At 27.3% G+C, this 16,132-nt stretch overlaps 9 protein-coding genes across 9 annotated transcripts, besides 16 other annotated features; 2 read left to right on the top strand and 7 right to left on the bottom strand.

The window, feature by feature from the left end:
- Window positions 1-15: 15 nt before the first annotated feature.
- Window positions 16-444, bottom strand: CMU_005950 (mitosis protein DIM1, putative; the record flags this gene model as incomplete). Its single annotated transcript, XM_002141985.1, has 1 exon — window positions 16-444. One exon carries the CDS (start codon window positions 442-444, stop codon window positions 16-18), a length of 429 nt encoding a protein of 142 aa, XP_002142021.1.
- A 190-nt stretch (window positions 445-634) lies between these two features.
- CMU_005940 (uncharacterized protein) lies at window positions 635-1,336 on the top strand (the record flags this gene model as incomplete). The annotated part of the gene is made up of 1 exon (XM_002141984.1): window positions 635-1,336. The coding sequence occupies one exon, from the start codon at window positions 635-637 to the stop codon at window positions 1,334-1,336; it is 702 nt and encodes a 233-aa protein (XP_002142020.1).
- Window positions 1,337-1,339: 3 nt separating this feature from the next.
- Window positions 1,340-1,405: a sequence feature (AT_rich).
- A 45-nt stretch (window positions 1,406-1,450) lies between these two features.
- CMU_005930 (uncharacterized protein) lies at window positions 1,451-1,985 on the bottom strand (the record flags this gene model as incomplete). Its single annotated transcript, XM_002141983.1, has 3 exons — window positions 1,451-1,540; window positions 1,594-1,652; window positions 1,751-1,985. The coding sequence occupies 3 exons, from the start codon at window positions 1,983-1,985 to the stop codon at window positions 1,451-1,453; spliced, it is 384 nt and encodes a 127-aa protein (XP_002142019.1).
- Window positions 1,533-1,588: a sequence feature (AT_rich).
- Window positions 1,705-1,736: a sequence feature (AT_rich).
- Window positions 1,810-1,894: a sequence feature (A-rich).
- Window positions 1,986-2,047: 62 nt separating the features above from the next.
- Window positions 2,048-2,073: a sequence feature (AT_rich).
- Window positions 2,074-2,188: 115 nt separating this feature from the next.
- Window positions 2,189-2,222: a sequence feature (AT_rich).
- On the top strand, window positions 2,221-3,132 carry CMU_005920 (uncharacterized protein; the record flags this gene model as incomplete). Its single annotated transcript, XM_002141982.1, has 1 exon — window positions 2,221-3,132. The coding sequence occupies one exon, from the start codon at window positions 2,221-2,223 to the stop codon at window positions 3,130-3,132; it is 912 nt and encodes a 303-aa protein (XP_002142018.1).
- Window positions 2,549-2,620: a sequence feature (AT_rich).
- Window positions 3,133-3,266: 134 nt separating the features above from the next.
- CMU_005910 (uncharacterized protein) lies at window positions 3,267-4,565 on the bottom strand (the record flags this gene model as incomplete). The annotated part of the gene is made up of 1 exon (XM_002141981.1): window positions 3,267-4,565. The coding sequence occupies one exon, from the start codon at window positions 4,563-4,565 to the stop codon at window positions 3,267-3,269; it is 1,299 nt and encodes a 432-aa protein (XP_002142017.1).
- Window positions 4,566-4,756: 191 nt separating this feature from the next.
- CMU_005900 (uncharacterized protein) lies at window positions 4,757-5,572 on the bottom strand (the record flags this gene model as incomplete). The annotated part of the gene is made up of 1 exon (XM_002141980.1): window positions 4,757-5,572. One exon carries the CDS (start codon window positions 5,570-5,572, stop codon window positions 4,757-4,759), a length of 816 nt encoding a protein of 271 aa, XP_002142016.1.
- Window positions 4,841-4,896: a sequence feature (AT_rich).
- Window positions 4,978-5,056: a sequence feature (AT_rich).
- Window positions 5,348-5,409: a sequence feature (AT_rich).
- Window positions 5,573-5,861: 289 nt separating the features above from the next.
- Window positions 5,862-7,244, bottom strand: CMU_005890 (transmembrane amino acid transporter protein, putative; the record flags this gene model as incomplete). The annotated part of the gene is made up of 1 exon (XM_002141979.1): window positions 5,862-7,244. One exon carries the CDS (start codon window positions 7,242-7,244, stop codon window positions 5,862-5,864), a length of 1,383 nt encoding a protein of 460 aa, XP_002142015.1.
- Window positions 7,245-7,547: 303 nt separating this feature from the next.
- Window positions 7,548-7,622: a sequence feature (AT_rich).
- Window positions 7,623-7,929: 307 nt separating this feature from the next.
- Window positions 7,930-7,993: a sequence feature (AT_rich).
- A 221-nt stretch (window positions 7,994-8,214) lies between these two features.
- Window positions 8,215-8,267: a sequence feature (AT_rich).
- Window positions 8,268-8,279: 12 nt separating this feature from the next.
- Window positions 8,280-9,275, bottom strand: CMU_005880 (uncharacterized protein; the record flags this gene model as incomplete). Its single annotated transcript, XM_002141978.1, has 1 exon — window positions 8,280-9,275. One exon carries the CDS (start codon window positions 9,273-9,275, stop codon window positions 8,280-8,282), a length of 996 nt encoding a protein of 331 aa, XP_002142014.1.
- Window positions 8,862-8,897: a sequence feature (AT_rich).
- Window positions 9,276-9,846: 571 nt separating the features above from the next.
- Window positions 9,847-9,903: a sequence feature (AT_rich).
- On the bottom strand, window positions 9,888-15,953 carry CMU_005870 (uncharacterized protein; the record flags this gene model as incomplete). The annotated part of the gene is made up of 1 exon (XM_002141977.1): window positions 9,888-15,953. The coding sequence occupies one exon, from the start codon at window positions 15,951-15,953 to the stop codon at window positions 9,888-9,890; it is 6,066 nt and encodes a 2,021-aa protein (XP_002142013.1).
- Window positions 11,046-11,074: a sequence feature (AT_rich).
- Window positions 15,954-16,132: the final 179 nt, after the last annotated feature.

Below are 16,132 nucleotides of genomic sequence, written 5' to 3'. Positions count from 1 at the left end.
ACTTAACCTGTTTGATTAGTACTTATATCTAGTTGAATAATCTTTTGGTGATATAACCAGACCTTTACCCTTTCTAACACCTCTATATACAGTTTCTATAATATCTATTAGCTCTTGTTTGTTAGTTAGTGGCCAATTTATTTTGTTGTTATTACCAGTACCTAAGTCAACCATAATATGTTTATTCCTAAAGAAAAACATCACAGATACAGGATCATAAAGTTCATACATAGTATTAAAATCAGGTACCTCAGTTATATCAACTAAATATATTATACAAAAATTTTTAACATCCTCAGCTATTTTGTATAAAGTTTCATCCATTAACATACAGTCTGGATTATAATCATGACCGAATCTAATACATACAACTCGATTTTCCTCCCTCACAATAGCTTGATCTACAGCCCACCCACTTCTTAGATGCTGAAGCATATAAGACATTTTCTTAGCAAGAAAATTTTCAGATAAGCTTTTAAAATTACTTAACTAATCTCTATAATAATAAAGGTAATAAAATAAAAGTTCTTCGTGTAGTATAACATATAGCGCCATTATTAGCGCCTATATAGCTATGAAGTTTTAGAAGCTGCACCTATCTAAAAGTAAAATCCTCTTTGCCTTCAATATTACTATGAAAAGTAGTCAGGTAGTGTTCAATAATAATACTCCTGTCAATTTTAATACTGATATTAATTCTTTAAATAATGTAGATTGTCAGCAAATACAAATTAATTCAGTCCCAGAATATTCAGATATAAAATTAACTGAAACTAGGGGAGTATCAAAATCTACCAAAGTAAAAAAAGGTAGACTTACAAAAAATGTGAAAAAATGTGTAAATAAAGAAGAATTTAAAGAGAAGGAAGGGAAGGTAACTCAAAAAACAATTCTCAAACTAAGAAACGAGTTAAACTATATCCAATCCTCAATTTTGAACCTTGAAAATACATATAAAAACTCTATCAAAAGCAGTAAATATATGGGAAGTTTATTTGGAAGTTTTGAACCTTTTATTACAGGAATCAATAAATTTAGTCAAGAAAGTTTAGTAGATCAGAACATATATTCAGAGATATCATATGGAGGACGAAGTATTGGAAGATTTTTAAAGAATTCGTACTATTGGTTCTTAATACAAAAAAAAATTAATGCTGAAAATCAATCAATTGAAGATTCGAAATTACAAGTACTTAATGTAGATCCTTTAAATGAGGAATCTAAACAGGAATGTAATATTGGATTTCACTTAGCATTAGAAACAAATAATCAATTATTTCCTTTTAGTGAAATTAATTCTAAATATCTTGAGAATTTAGAAAATACAACTATTTAGAAGTTTATTACTTAATATTATTCTTAGAAATATAATTTATATACTAAAAATAATATCTATTAATTAATACAAATAACTAATTCTCACTTCTTTTTATATATTCAAAATATCAATTTAAAAATCAATATTATCAGATATCTGGATAGTACATGGCACTGACCAAGGATTATTAACTTCGTTAAATTCCCCTTTAAACTTAATTAACTAAAATAAATAATATAATAAATCTAAATAATATATTTATATTATTATCTTACCCTAGGTTTAGATTTTGTAGTTGCTTCATAATTTGGAATTACATCTATTCTCTTAATACCTAAAATCAACTCGTAATAATAATTAGAAATATCTTCTTAGTCCTTTCATTCTAATTTTAAAAATTAATATATATAATTATTTAGTTGTTTAACATACCATCTATTTGAGTAACTGCTTCTATCTCTTTAATACGACATTTCATAGCTTCCTTTACATCTTTCTTTATACTTCCTTTAATTTTTTGTTCTTTATATTTCCTTATTTTATTATTCTTCTCCTTACTTTCTTTTCGTTTCTTCTGAAAACTCTTTATAAATTCATTTCTTTTAGTAGCATCAAACTCAATACAAGTCCCTTTCTTTCCAAACTTTGTAGAGATTAACTTAGCCATATAGAAGGCTTCTAAGTTAATAAAGTATATTAAATATTCCAAGTTATCTATAAGACCCTAACAAATATATTTTTTATAATATTATTAAGGTTAAAGAGAAGTGACTAATAGATAGATTAACCGCCAAAAAATGTATGACCCGCTTAAATGGTACCGAATAAAGCAATGCAGCATTTGTTACATGTAATGTGTGAATCCTCTACTTTTTAAAAAATTTATTCATTAATAAATATAAATGTACAAAATAGAGAATATTATAGATATACAAAGACTAACCAATAATAAATTAAATGAACTCATAAATAAATATTCGGGATCTATAAAAGATCTAATAACTAGATATACCCAATTTGATTTGTATACTAGTCAATATGGTACAAATATAGAAAAAAAATTAAAATGTATAGATAAAGAACTTAAAGATGAAGAATTAAAGTTTATAAGATTACAACTAAGACTTGAAAAAATTTTGGAACTGATAAATAATAAAACAGAAAGTAAACCAAATGGTAAACAAATAATTTCAACTTCAAATATACCTTCAAATAAACCTCCAAATGAACAAAAAATATGTAATAAAAATATACAAAAAAGTGATTCTAATAATAAATCAAATAATATAGATAAATATATATCACATAGCTCTAAAGAAACTATTTCAAAAAAAGAAGATATTGAACAAGATAAAAGTATAAGTGTGCATATAAGCTGTGATGAATCAATTCGGAGTTTAATTAATGAATATTTTAATGGAAATTCAAGAAATAACAAAGATGAAAGTATAGACATATCATCTAAATATTATAAAGGAGCTAATATTGAAGATAAATCACAAATAACCCGTACAAAAATACGTCAAAAGAAAGATAATATTAGGAGAACACTCAGACCCTTAAATAAACCCAATGATAATTCAAAATCTAAATGTTATAAATACTGGGAATATATTAAGAATTGTTTTGGATTAAAAAAAGAAGATAAAACTTGTAATTATCTACATTTAACAAATCAACAATGGGATAATTTTATAAATGCAATTCATACAAAAAAGCAAGTTCCAGAAAGTGATTCAATAGAAGATTTAGGTATTGAAAATCTACAACCTATTGTTGTTGAATATGACTCAATAATTAAACCAGACAAATAATTTAAAGAACTATGAACAGATATAAATTTGATAAATATATATATTACAATTCAGTTTCTAAAATAAAAGCAAATCTACTGCTTTGTTCTAATATTATTTTTAAAAGAGGTTATAAATTATAAATCTTCATTAGTCTAATTAGACTGGAGACCAAGAGCAACATTTACACTAGTTCTTATAGGATTATTAGGTTCAAGATCAGCAATAGATATAACTGTAGAACAGTGTGGACACATTCCACGGATTGTATTCGGAGACACTCCCGATGCCGTATCAACGTGATTTCTAATAAAATTAATTATACACTCCTGACAGTACGTTTCACCACAACATGGAGCAAGTACAGCATACCTAAATAATCTTGTACATATAGGGCAAGTAAGTGAATTCCTAACAGATCCTGTATCTTTCTTTGACTTCCCCATATGTTTACCAATAGTATCTTCAACAGTTCTAGTTAAAAAAGCTGTACTAGATAACTGTTTTGCATCTTTAAGAACTGCAAATGTTCCATCAGGGAGACAGTAAATTTCTGAATATAATCTTCCTTCTTCATCAAAATTTATTGGGCGAAGGAAACTTCTTGGGATTCCTGTTGCTGGTCGGATCTTCTTTTGAGAAGCACCTTCATTAACTTTAGGACAAACTCTAATATGATGACCTCTTTCACCACACATATGACAAATATAATCTTCTGGAACATCTATAGAACTCATTATATTAATTGAATTACCTTTAGAATTATTTACGGAATTATATGTATTCTGTATTTGTATTTGATTTATAGTTTTCTTATAGGGATCACATCTATAGTTAATATTTGTATTCAGTATTCCTGCCTGATTTATATATCTATTCCTATAATATCTATTATTTAATTGTTCTAATGCCTCGTTTCTTTGCGAGTCATTTTGTTTAAATCTATCACCGTGCTGCTGCATTACTGATAGTATAGCAGCATCTTCTGAAGTTGAATAGTTTGTCACTTCAGTTGATAGATTTATGTGGTTTATATCCTTTAAATCATTCTTTAATGTAATATTTAAATTTTCATCTGTTGTTTTTCCATTAGAAGGATTTATTGAACCAGTAGGCGCTCCTATTAAATTAAGGGGCTTTGTATTTGGTAATTGTTTTCCTTGTACCTTTGCATTAGCAGCTTCATATAAAGGTTTTGCAGATTCTTTTGGGAGTCTTATAACATTAAAATATGTACCAGAATTTACAACATCATAATCTGAGAGATAGGAATTAATCAATTTGCCATTAGAATCACTTGCAGAGATTAAAATCTCCATATCCTCACCTATATGAAGAATTACTCGTAGTTTAGCCCTAACATGTGATACTAGAGCTGGCAAATCACAAGTTAATCCCTTAAATTTCTTTTCACTTTTGAATTTATAGAAAATTGTTGCCTTTGATATTGACATCACAAAAGATTAGTAAATTTTTTTACTCCAAATCATTAATAAAAAAAAATTAGAAATATACCGCCTATGTGGTTTGTAGTTCTTTCTTTGTTTATAATATTTACCACTTTTATATTAATCCATATAAAATAACCTAATTACACTAAACTATTCTACTATAATACCATTAAAAAATATTAGTAATATTCTATTTAGAGTCCTAATAAATATGTTCCATATCCTGAAAGTGTAACACTTTTCTTATCTTCTATAATCTGATATATAGAATCAGGATGTATATTATTATTTATAATATTTGATTGTGATTGTGAAAATTTATTAATATTATTTTCTGAATTATATACCTTTAATTTAGATATGTTGTCATTCAATTTATTAGATGGAGGAGTTAATATCTTAGTTTCAGATTCTGTTATTAATTTATTTTGTTTATTTATAGAATTTAATGAATAACATTCTATATTATAATTTTGATTACTTATATTTAATATCCTAGGTAGACCAGTATTTATTAAATCATCTTGTTTAATTGAATTTCTAATTTGATTATTAAAATAATTTATAGATGAATTTGATAACATTTTATAGATTGATTGTTTATTATTATTACATATATTTAATCTTGGAACTTTAATTTCTGAATCATTATGATTATGATTATGATTGTATCTATGATAATTAGGGTTTAAAATATGGTTAATTTCTAATTTATCAAATATTTTAGGTTGAATCTTGTTAGGGTGTTTAGATAATATATATCCTTTAATTGAAACTGGGTTACCATATAATTTTACTTTTTTATAATTATATGGATCATTAATTTTTTTATATAAGTAAATAAAATGACTAGAATCTAATAATAATAAATTTTGTTTACTCCAATCTATTAATTTAGTTTTGTAACAATTAGTATTAAGATTTATTTCTTCATTATCAGTATAGAAATATTCTTGTAAACAATACTTAATACCAAAAAAAAATTGAAGAATCTTTGAGAAAATCCTCATAATAACTTATTTTTATATACTATCATTGTTAAATTCACTTTCTTTTATTTTCTAAAGATAAAATAATATGAATTAACTTTGAAGAACATGTAATATATTTAGACATGACATGTCACGTGATGTAAGATACATTAGCGCCAAGGTTGTGTTGCACAATACAAAATAATAGGTATCGGATTAAAAAAGAAAATATTTAGATATTCTAAATAAAACTATGTAATTAAAGAGAAATTTAGATATATCTTTGACTTAAGTATTATAATAAATCTCGATCTAAATACAAATACATTTACGACTTATTTTGTCTATAAAAATAAGGATATAGTATTGCTGAGAAACATACTGGATATACTAAAACTGAGAAAATCAATAATATAATGGCAGAGATCTTTAGAGGTCCCAAAGGTTTATCCCAAAAGATTTTAAGAAATAAAACTGCTGGAAGAAAATAACAAACTGTATTTGAACAAAATAAACCAATAAGCTCATATGTTAATCCAAGATTAGTAGTAAGGAATGCAATAGTAGTACATATGAAGAGGAATAAAAGAGTAATTGAACGTAACATATATCTATCCTTTGGAAATGAGCTATCAGCATCTTGTCCACCTTTTATAATAATTGCTAAAGATTTTCTAAAGGAATGACAAGAAACTGGGAAGGAAAATACCAAAGAAGATACTAAAACAATTCGAGCAATAAGAATAATAGTAGTTGATGTATCAAACATACTAAGAATATCTGAAGATTTTAAAGTATTTCCAAATAATAAGTAACCACTGATCCCCATAAATATATACACAATTATACAAAATCCAATTGATAAGATACATGTAATGATTAATCTAAAAAGTGTTCTATTTTCCAATTCATTAGCAACATTTAAAAAGTTATGATGACATGTAAAGGAAAAGACATATATTGGGAATGTCTGTAAAAGATTAATAGCAGAATTTGTACTAAATAGATCTACTCTTTGTAATAAGATTGGTAATTGGGAAATTTGAGAAAGAAAAGAATACATTACTACAATTACCACATATAAAGAAGAAAATACAGCTATCCAATTTATTATTGTTAATTCAGCTAATGTTGTAGGATAACTTGCAGGACCAATAACAAAAATAACAACTGCAAATAAAATTAAAGTTCGAACTGTTGATCCACTCATTGAATCTGGAAAGAATGGTTCAAATAAAGTTTGCAATACAGACACAACTACAATAAGATAAGTACTGCATGCACCTAAAGACATAACAAGAATTGACATATCTATAATTGATTTCAGTTTTGGAAATGTCTTTTCTGCAATTGTGTAGTATGTGACGGCTTCATTTTCACCATTTTTATCTAATACCAATGATATTTCAGAAAGTAATACACACGCCAAGATTGAAAATATTCCAGAGAGAAGAGTTAATAAAATTCCTTGGAGGAGACCATTTTCACTATATGCCCATGGAAGTCCAAGTACTCCCACTCCCATTGTTGTATTAACAAGTGCAAAAAATGCAGATGTCACTGAACTCTTATTAACATGTCTAAGCCCTAATTTCTCCATACTAATAATTAACTGTTCAGATAAACGTTCTATTAAACTTGCTTTTTTATCATCCTTATAAGGATTAATTGTTGGTAATAAGGATGTATTTTCTGCAGAAAACTTTGCCATTTCTTCTTAACTGTTTGCAGTCTTCTATTAATATATATATTGATATATACGACTCCAATCTATGTTAATTATCTTATAGTTAATTGTTTTCTGCTTACTTGTATTATTAATTTACAATATGTAAATCTAGTCTATAAGAGACACATAAATCCAGTAGATACCAGTATCTGTTGTGGCAAATACCGCTAATAACGTCCTTGTCCCTAAATATAGTGTTAATATTTAAATTACTTGGAATTTCTGTCTACAATTATAAAGAAGGAATTTGAAATTAATGTAACTATACTAGGAATAAGAAAAGTGAAATATTTTGTATTTTAATTGATAAATATAATACTTAATCAAGTTTTGTATATTCTATATTAATATTATTTATTTGGATATTCCTTTTAAAAGTTGATATTATAAATATTTTACTAATTTACTATGATATGTAGTGAGATAAAATAATCATTAAATTATTTGACTTTTTTCTTCCAATTAATATAATGGGCTAATAATTTATAAATTATTTGAAAAGTTTAGCTTAATCTTATTAAAATATACACAAATTAATCTAGATAGTGTTACAATTGTTATAGATACTAAAATAACTTGTTATATGTGAAATTATATGTATTATAAATATAGTGATATATTTTAATTGTGTCAATTTTTCTATTTAAATGTCATTTTGAGATTGTACTTTATATTTAATATTGTAATATATTGTAGATTATTTTAATTATTAAATAATAATTAATTATATACCAAGTAATATTAGCTACTATTGTTATTATAAAGACTTATTATTAGATCCAGTAATTTTGTAATATTAATACTAAGGAATCTTTTATAATAGTATTTGATCAAATTTTGATTTATACATGATAATAATGAATTATTAATTTCGATAATATTAAAAATTACAAGATTATATTTAAAGAGTCTTTTATTAATACTTTGGGAAATAGTAGTAAATAAGTAACAGATTTATTATTAAAAATAACTATTATTCTACTTTATAATATATTAGATAATTTAGATTTGTACCAACTACATATCTAATCCTCTAGCTTCATATGTTAAACGTAATTGTTCTCTAACATGATTAACTACATCACTCTTCCCAGGCCTCCTTCTACCCCTATCATAATTGTATCGTCTTCCACCACGCCTTTGTATAGGTTTTATTTCAGGTGATGTAGTAGTAGTAGAGGTGAGATTGTGAAATTTATTTTTCCTAAATCGTCGGCGGAAATTTCGTTTAACACAAGGTGATGATGTAACAGGGAAATTATTACTGACATCAGAAATACTGTTAGTATTACTTAAATGTTGATGTGAATCCTGTATATTAATAACAGAAGGTTTTTGATTTTTACAAACACGCCTCTTTCTTCTTTGTCTAACTGAATTAATAGTTAAGAAAGGATTAAAACTTTGAGCAGCAACAGCTGCATCTAAGCTACATAAATGATTCATCTTCTCAGTTTCACAGCCAGCATTAACAATCCCCATTGTAGTGTCAACACTGCTGTTATCATCACTAAAATTCATGGTTATCCCATTATTTCCTGTATTTACTATAGAATGGTTAATATCATTTGTAATTCCAGAGAAGTGGATAGACTTTTCATTATTTATACTATTAATATTTGATATTAATTTATTCTTTCGCCTTCTACGATTACGTCTCTTCTTCTTAATGTCCTCTGGAATACCCATTGGAGAAGATCCATTATTTAATGCAACAGTAGTTGTTGCCATTGTTGAGACAGTAGGAACTGCCTGGATCTCCATATGAAGATTAGAGACATTAGAAATATTCTCAGTGCATGAAGTACACTGCAAATTATCTAAACTTGCAGCAGCTTTATTTAGAGATAAAGCACGACGCTTAGTAGCAACCAGTATCGCAGTTTCCCTAGATACCCCTAAATATTCGGCTTCAGCTATCCAACGAAGTAGTTCATCATCATAAACACCGGATTTGTCATACAAAGACCTTCCTATGTGATTGTAATGTTCGCTTTCAATAGCAGTAGCCATCTGTAATTATCTAACTAGACAAGACTAGAATCCAATTACGGACCATAACAAGAGACTAAGATTATTTCAAATAACAAGATTTCCTTCCTATTGAACAATTAGATTTAATAACCAAAGTATCCGATCTGAAATCGCTCTACTTTGAGACTTTGTTAGTAGGGCTGACCACAGTACTAGATTTATCTACCTAGTGATCAAGTCAAAGCCAATAGATTATTTAAAATCAATATTCCAGATATTACAGAGATCCAGGTTTATCAGAAAACCTTAGTTAAATTCAAGAAGATATCTCCTCTTTAGGTTAAATGAAACCTTTCTATCTTTTATACCCTATCTGTAGTCTTTTTTCCTACTTTTCCGTCACAAACTTCAGTTCAAAGGTGTCTAGCTGCTTAAGTTCAGTTAACAAATTATATTGCTAAAACACCACTACTAGTCGTTTTCGACATAAAAGAGGAAAAAAGATAGATTGAGGAAGAAGTAAAAGAAAGAGGCTAGTAAAAAAAGAGAAAAAAGAAAACGTAAAGGCGGCACATCCATGCGGGTACAATAATAGGCGGGAGTATCCCACTATTTTTAATACTTAAAGATTTATTATTTTTCTAAAATATTCTAAATTTTTTTTTTACTAGTTCCAGATCTTTTTGAAGGGTTTTCATCTTCACTATCATTAGTATCTAAGAAGTCAAAGTCATTCTTTTCACTAACGAGGTCATAGTCCCCCCTTTTATTTGGATTAATAAATGAACTAGTTAAGAATTTGCTAAGTGTTATAAACCAATACTTTATATTAGTCATAAGATAAATTATATAACATAGAATAGTAATAATGAAGGTAATAATAAGGACCTTGAGGACATTTAACATGTGGATGTGTTGATCTGTCGAGAAGTTAATGCTTTCACTAGGTATATCGTCTATATGGGTTGTAGATATTTCTGGCTGTTTCTTTATATTTCCACTAGATTCTCCAAATAATGCTCTTTTAATTTCACTTAATCTATTTACTTGGAATTTTTCGAAATTGATTAAGTCCCATTTGCCATTCCATGGTAAAGTGGCCCACCCAACAGAGTTAGATTTATATGCAGATATTGGTAGGTATAAATTCTGATTGTCCAAATGTTCAGAATATATCCAGGGTGCAAATGTATAATATTCTAAATGAATTGTTTTTGGAATTAATTTCTTATTATTAATTACAATATATCCTGTAAGAGTATGTTGATCATTATTATTAACTAGAGTCTTTGTTATTTCCCAACTATTAAATGTTATACTAACTCCAAATCCAGAATCTAATATCTGTATATTTGAAGGATATATAGCTTCAGAAGTGGACTCAATACTTGTTTTTCCTATAATATAGAAACATTTTAATAATTCATTCGAATTTTTCCTTTCAAGTAAAGGAATAGATAATCTAATTGTTACTTGAAGATTCTGACCAGATAAAATTGGTACTGATAGATCAGGATTAACTGAAATAATCAATGGTTTCATACCTTCTCTATGTCGCATTGAAACAAGAGAAATGTCAAATTTTATGGGTACTGACTTTAACATAAATGGTGGTAAATTTGTTAAGGAAAGTTCAAGAGTATAAAACTGTTTATTAACAACCATTGATATTGTCTGCTTACCATAAAGTGGAGTTGAAATATTACCAGTAAAATGAAATACACTTGAGTGTATTGGTATTACATCAGAATTGCTAATATTCTGATCATTTTCTGGAAAGATTGCTAATTTAGCAAGTACTAATAAAGGATTATAATATATATTAATGATTAAAAAAACTTCTGAGAGAGATATTTCAGATAAATCTATAAATATTTCCTCATCAATAGTTTCTGCTATTTGCAGCATAATTGGACCTGAAGATATATGAATATATTGGGGAAAATCCCTAACTTTTAGAGCTTTATCTATTCTAGTTTGTATATGATCTCTCCATGACTCTATAGATTTAGTTAGTTGCATATCATCTTTAAAATAACTTTGATTAAATTCACTATTCATCTTCACTATATGTATAACCAAATCAAAAGCAATACATGATGGACGATGTGTAGATGATTCAATAGAATGGGTAAATGTTAGCCAATAAGGTAAATTTTGACTTTCTAGCTGACTCTGAAGAATAGATTCATTGTCAACATTGAATATATAATCAATAGAATTGAATTCTTGATCAACAAATGATGATATAGGTGATAATGGAATCATTTTCATATTCATTAAAAATATTTGGAGTAAGTTAGGTGTATCTGAGATATCAAAATTAACTGGATGTACAGATATCCTTACAAATATTGGTAAGTACCTCCTAGCTAATTCAAAATATACTTTTTTCCGTCCGTTGTGAATATCTGTTAATATTACTCTTGCTCTTAAAAGATAATTAGGATTTGTTGGATCTATTGGTCCTCCATATACAGTACTACCACCTTGTATACTTGAAAGATCTAGAGGTAGGGGTACACTGTTTGGAATATAACATTCATATTTAAATGATACATCTGATCTATTTGATATTGAACTATTAACTGTAGAACTATCTTGCATTGGATTTATGTTTATAGACAAAGTAAATTGAATTATATTTGGATCTTCAAATTCCGAATAAGAATTTAAGGATTCAATACGTACTATATAATTTCCTTTTGCCAACTCAACTTCTAGATAACTTTGCATACCTCGCTGTTCAGCTACCCAATAGCCTTCAGGAACAATAATTCCAATTCTATAAAAGTGGTATAAAAAATTTGAATTAATTTCAAGGTATACAATAGATGATGTTTCTACATTTAAGCTCATATCAGTAAAACTATTTACAAATTTACCTTTGGAAGGACCTTGACATACATTTATTTTCCCTGAATTATAGTAAATCTCTTTTTCTGAATTTATTTCACGCATTAAATTACCAATAAAATAGTGACAGTGGAATTTATTATTAGATAATTTAATTGGATTCTTTTTTATTTCTTCACTATCAATAGAGTGATCATGTTCTTGAACACTTCCTTCAGATTTTTGTAACCTTGGTGTTCTGAATTTTTCAAAGAACTTAGAAAATCTTAAGGGATCGAAATATGTCAAACCAATAGTAATTAAATATGGTAAGTCATTTGGATTTGATTGAAATTGGATAGTATAATTTCCATGACTTAAAACTGTTAAGGTATCACCATACTTACCAGACTCAAATATAGGTCTTTCCACATTATGATCTTCAGTTGAAGTTGGATAAATAGAAACAAAAACCTCATATATTGCAATAAATGATGGCTCAAAAATATATCTAATCAATATTAATTGTCCTTTTGGTACATATATGAATGTTTGCTTTTTTTCCTTTAGATTTATCAGCATTGTCGCAACTATATTAGTATCCTTATTTGGTAAAAAACTTAATCTATTTAATGAATCAGGTAGAGTAAGGGATGGTAATAAATCCGGTATATTTAGGAGTTCTTGACGAAGAGAGAATTGTTTAGATTCTGTAGTTGATGATAAAATAATCCTTATTTTGACCAGAGAACAGCGATTTAATGCCTCCACAGAATAAGTTCCACGTGCGTGAATACTAAGAATATAAGAACCACGTTCTACATTGGAATCCAAAAGTTCTACACTGTGTTGATTATAATGCAGTGGTTTTATATTTGTGGCACTTTTTAAGTGAAGATTTCCATTATTATAACTTTGTGTTTGATTTTGAATTTTGATGAGATTAGCAACAAGTGGTATCCAATTTGGAATTAAAAAAAGTTCTACTGTTAAGCTACTTTTGTCACTTTTAGTTGTAATTGGAAATGTGAGATTCATTAATGGTGAGAACCAAAAATTCAATTCACTTAATTCAACTCCATTACCATTATCAATTGAAAATATATAATTATTAGAGTTACGTGAGATTAATTTCGTAAGATCCAAAGATATCTTATTAGTTGGCAGAATTTGCTTAGTATATTTATTAGCAATATTAGTTATTTCTTTTTGGGTCCATTTCTTGTTCAAACTTGAAAAAGATAACTTGAAATTTGACGATTTACTTAATAAAGCAGGAAATATTGGGAGTAATTTTAAAGATGATATAGATAAGTGAAATTTGAATTGAGGACATCCACCCTCTTCAATTGTTTCATCAATAAAATCTTCAAGTAGATCAAATTGTAAAAATAGATTATGTACACCTTCATTCAATTCAATAAAGAGATTGTTATAACCTTTTTTAAACTCATTCAAATTAATACTCTTTGTATATAAGTAGACAATTCCATGATAGTTTTCAATTGCAGCATTTAAAACACTTCTTGTAGATAAGTATATAGTGATTTTAGCTAAACTAGTAAGATCTTGAAACCAAAATTCATTACTATTCATAATATTATTATCTTCATCTTCTAACTCATATTCATCTAGTGGTATAAGGTATGTCCCATCTAAAATATAATCTTCTTCTGGTGAAAGTATCCTCAAATCTATAATACTTGGTAGTGTCATATGATTAATTTCACACATCTTAGAGTGCCAAACTTGTTTTGCATCTTCAGTAGAATTCATTGATATAAGAGTTGAAGTGTTTACTTCAGATATCCTTACAAGTCTTATATTATATATAAATGAAATACAATCAGCTTTTATCCTATCTTTCTCTTTGAAATTTGATAGATTACTTTTAAAATAAGGATTTAATTCATCTGATGGTCTAGAAGCAAATAGTTGTATTGTGTATTTACCAGGTAATAATGGACCAATTGAATTATGGAATGTTCTCCTATACACTGGATTTAAAACACTCCAGAGTTCTCCTTTGTATAAAAGGTTCATAAATACCATTATATATGCATGTTCTGGAATAGTTAGAGTAGTAGTAAAATAAAAGTCCTCCTCACTTTCTAGGACTTCAAAATCTTTGCTATATAAAAGTATAATATCTCTATCCTTAAAATAAGTAGAATCACTACTCTTTCCGAGATAAATATAGTTATTATTCATGTGAACTTGCGATGACTCCTTATTAATTCTTAATAAAAAGTTTTCTATTGAATTTTTCATTGGGCAGGAGTATCTTTGAGCAATAAGTGGTATAACTTCAATATGAAGATGAAGAGGAGAACAAGAGAGTACAGAATTCTTAGAATCATTAAGAAGAAAATTATAAATATGCAAATAATAATCACCTGCACTTTTTACCTGGCAATAAATGTAAGGTGTTTCTTTTATTGTTATCCCTTCTCTTGCTAAATTAGTACTCTTACAAATAATATTCTCATTTTGGCTATGACGAGTATCATCCACTTCACTATTATTTTTCTCACTATAAAATTCATCTATTTCCTTTTGAGAAAAAGAACTACTTTTTGACAAGACAACTGAAATTTCTGAATGATCATGATATGCCAGCATATAAAAAGTACTTGGTTTTGATAATCTGATATTAATTGTTGATAATGATGTAGAATGTGGAGGTGCAAAACTACCTTTAATTTGAATAACTGAACCAAACATATAACTTCCCAATTGGACCTTGGATATTTGAGAATTAGCAAATAGCTCAATTCCATCTTGAATTAAAAAACTTGGTATCCTTTTCAAATTACATTGATTAAATGATAATAAAGCAGTATTCATCGGATTATATATTGGTGGTTGTATTTTAATTTGTATATTCAAGTCAAAAGATATGCATGTTGGGATATGAGACATTTCTGGAACAATAATAATTAGTCTAAAAGATCTTAAAGCAATAGTCTCTCTAAATACTTGCCCATTATATATTGGTGAACCAAATAAAACTCTAGATAAAACTTTTTCTTCTATTCCAACATCTTTTTTTAATAATTCATTCATGTTAACATTTGAACCTATTGGTTCCAGAATTAATTGCAATGGTGAAAATATGTATCTAAAACCCAGTTCAACAGCTATATGAACCATATTATCAGGTTTAGCTTTATTTATTGGAACAAAAAACAATTTGGACCATAAAATTCTTCCTTTGTATAATTTATTGTATAAATGCAAACTTTCAGGAGTCTTTAATAAAAATGGGTGATCTACTTCATTTGAGAATTTATAAGGTACAGATTCATCTAAATGAACAATTAATTCTTTAAATGGGTTAATTACCATGCATTTACTGTATGATATATCTTCTTCCTTAACTAGAGCTAAATCAAATCTTATAGGGGAACAGAACTCTGTATCAACTTTCCCAGATATATATTCATCTTTAATATAATTAGATCCTATAGATATAATATATGGTGATGGTTGTAGTAGTCCACGTAGAAGTAATCTAGTGTTGTTTCCTGCACTTCCCCAAGTATGGTTTCCGAATAATATAACATCACCTGGTTTATCATTTAATTTATGTAAAATATTCAAGTAAGAAAGATCTAAAGTACTTTCATAGGACTTTTCTAAGGATATTGTCACAATGCTTGGTTCATATATTTCTAAATGAATTTGATTCTCCGGTTTATGATAGATCCCACGGACTTCTGATATGTATAAATGTTCAGTACCCAAACCAACCCCATTAATAAATTCTGGTAATAGTGGATATTTACAGTTTAAAGTATTCTTTAATGCATAGTAGCAATTGATCTGTTTTAGAGTCCAAAGAGCTATCGAAAATATTCGCAAAAGTGATACTTTAGCCATCCACACATGAAAATAATTGGGATACTAACACTCAGTAAAGATAACTTGTCTTATAGCTTTCCAAAAGGGTGAAAATACTTATTGGAAAAGTTATTGGAAGTATTAATGGACTAAACTATTGCGCTTAAATAGATTTCAAGACTAAGCTCTTCGTAATGTTAATTTGGGCGCTAATATAT

The sequence above is a fragment of the Cryptosporidium muris genome, genomic scaffold (genome assembly GCF_000006515.1).
Source record: "Cryptosporidium muris RN66 scf_1106632354001 genomic scaffold, whole genome shotgun sequence".
NCBI classification, from domain to species: Eukaryota; Apicomplexa; class Conoidasida; order Eucoccidiorida; family Cryptosporidiidae; genus Cryptosporidium; species Cryptosporidium muris.
The sequence above is the reverse complement of the archived record's forward strand: the minus strand, read 5'-3'. Positions and strand labels throughout refer to the sequence as shown.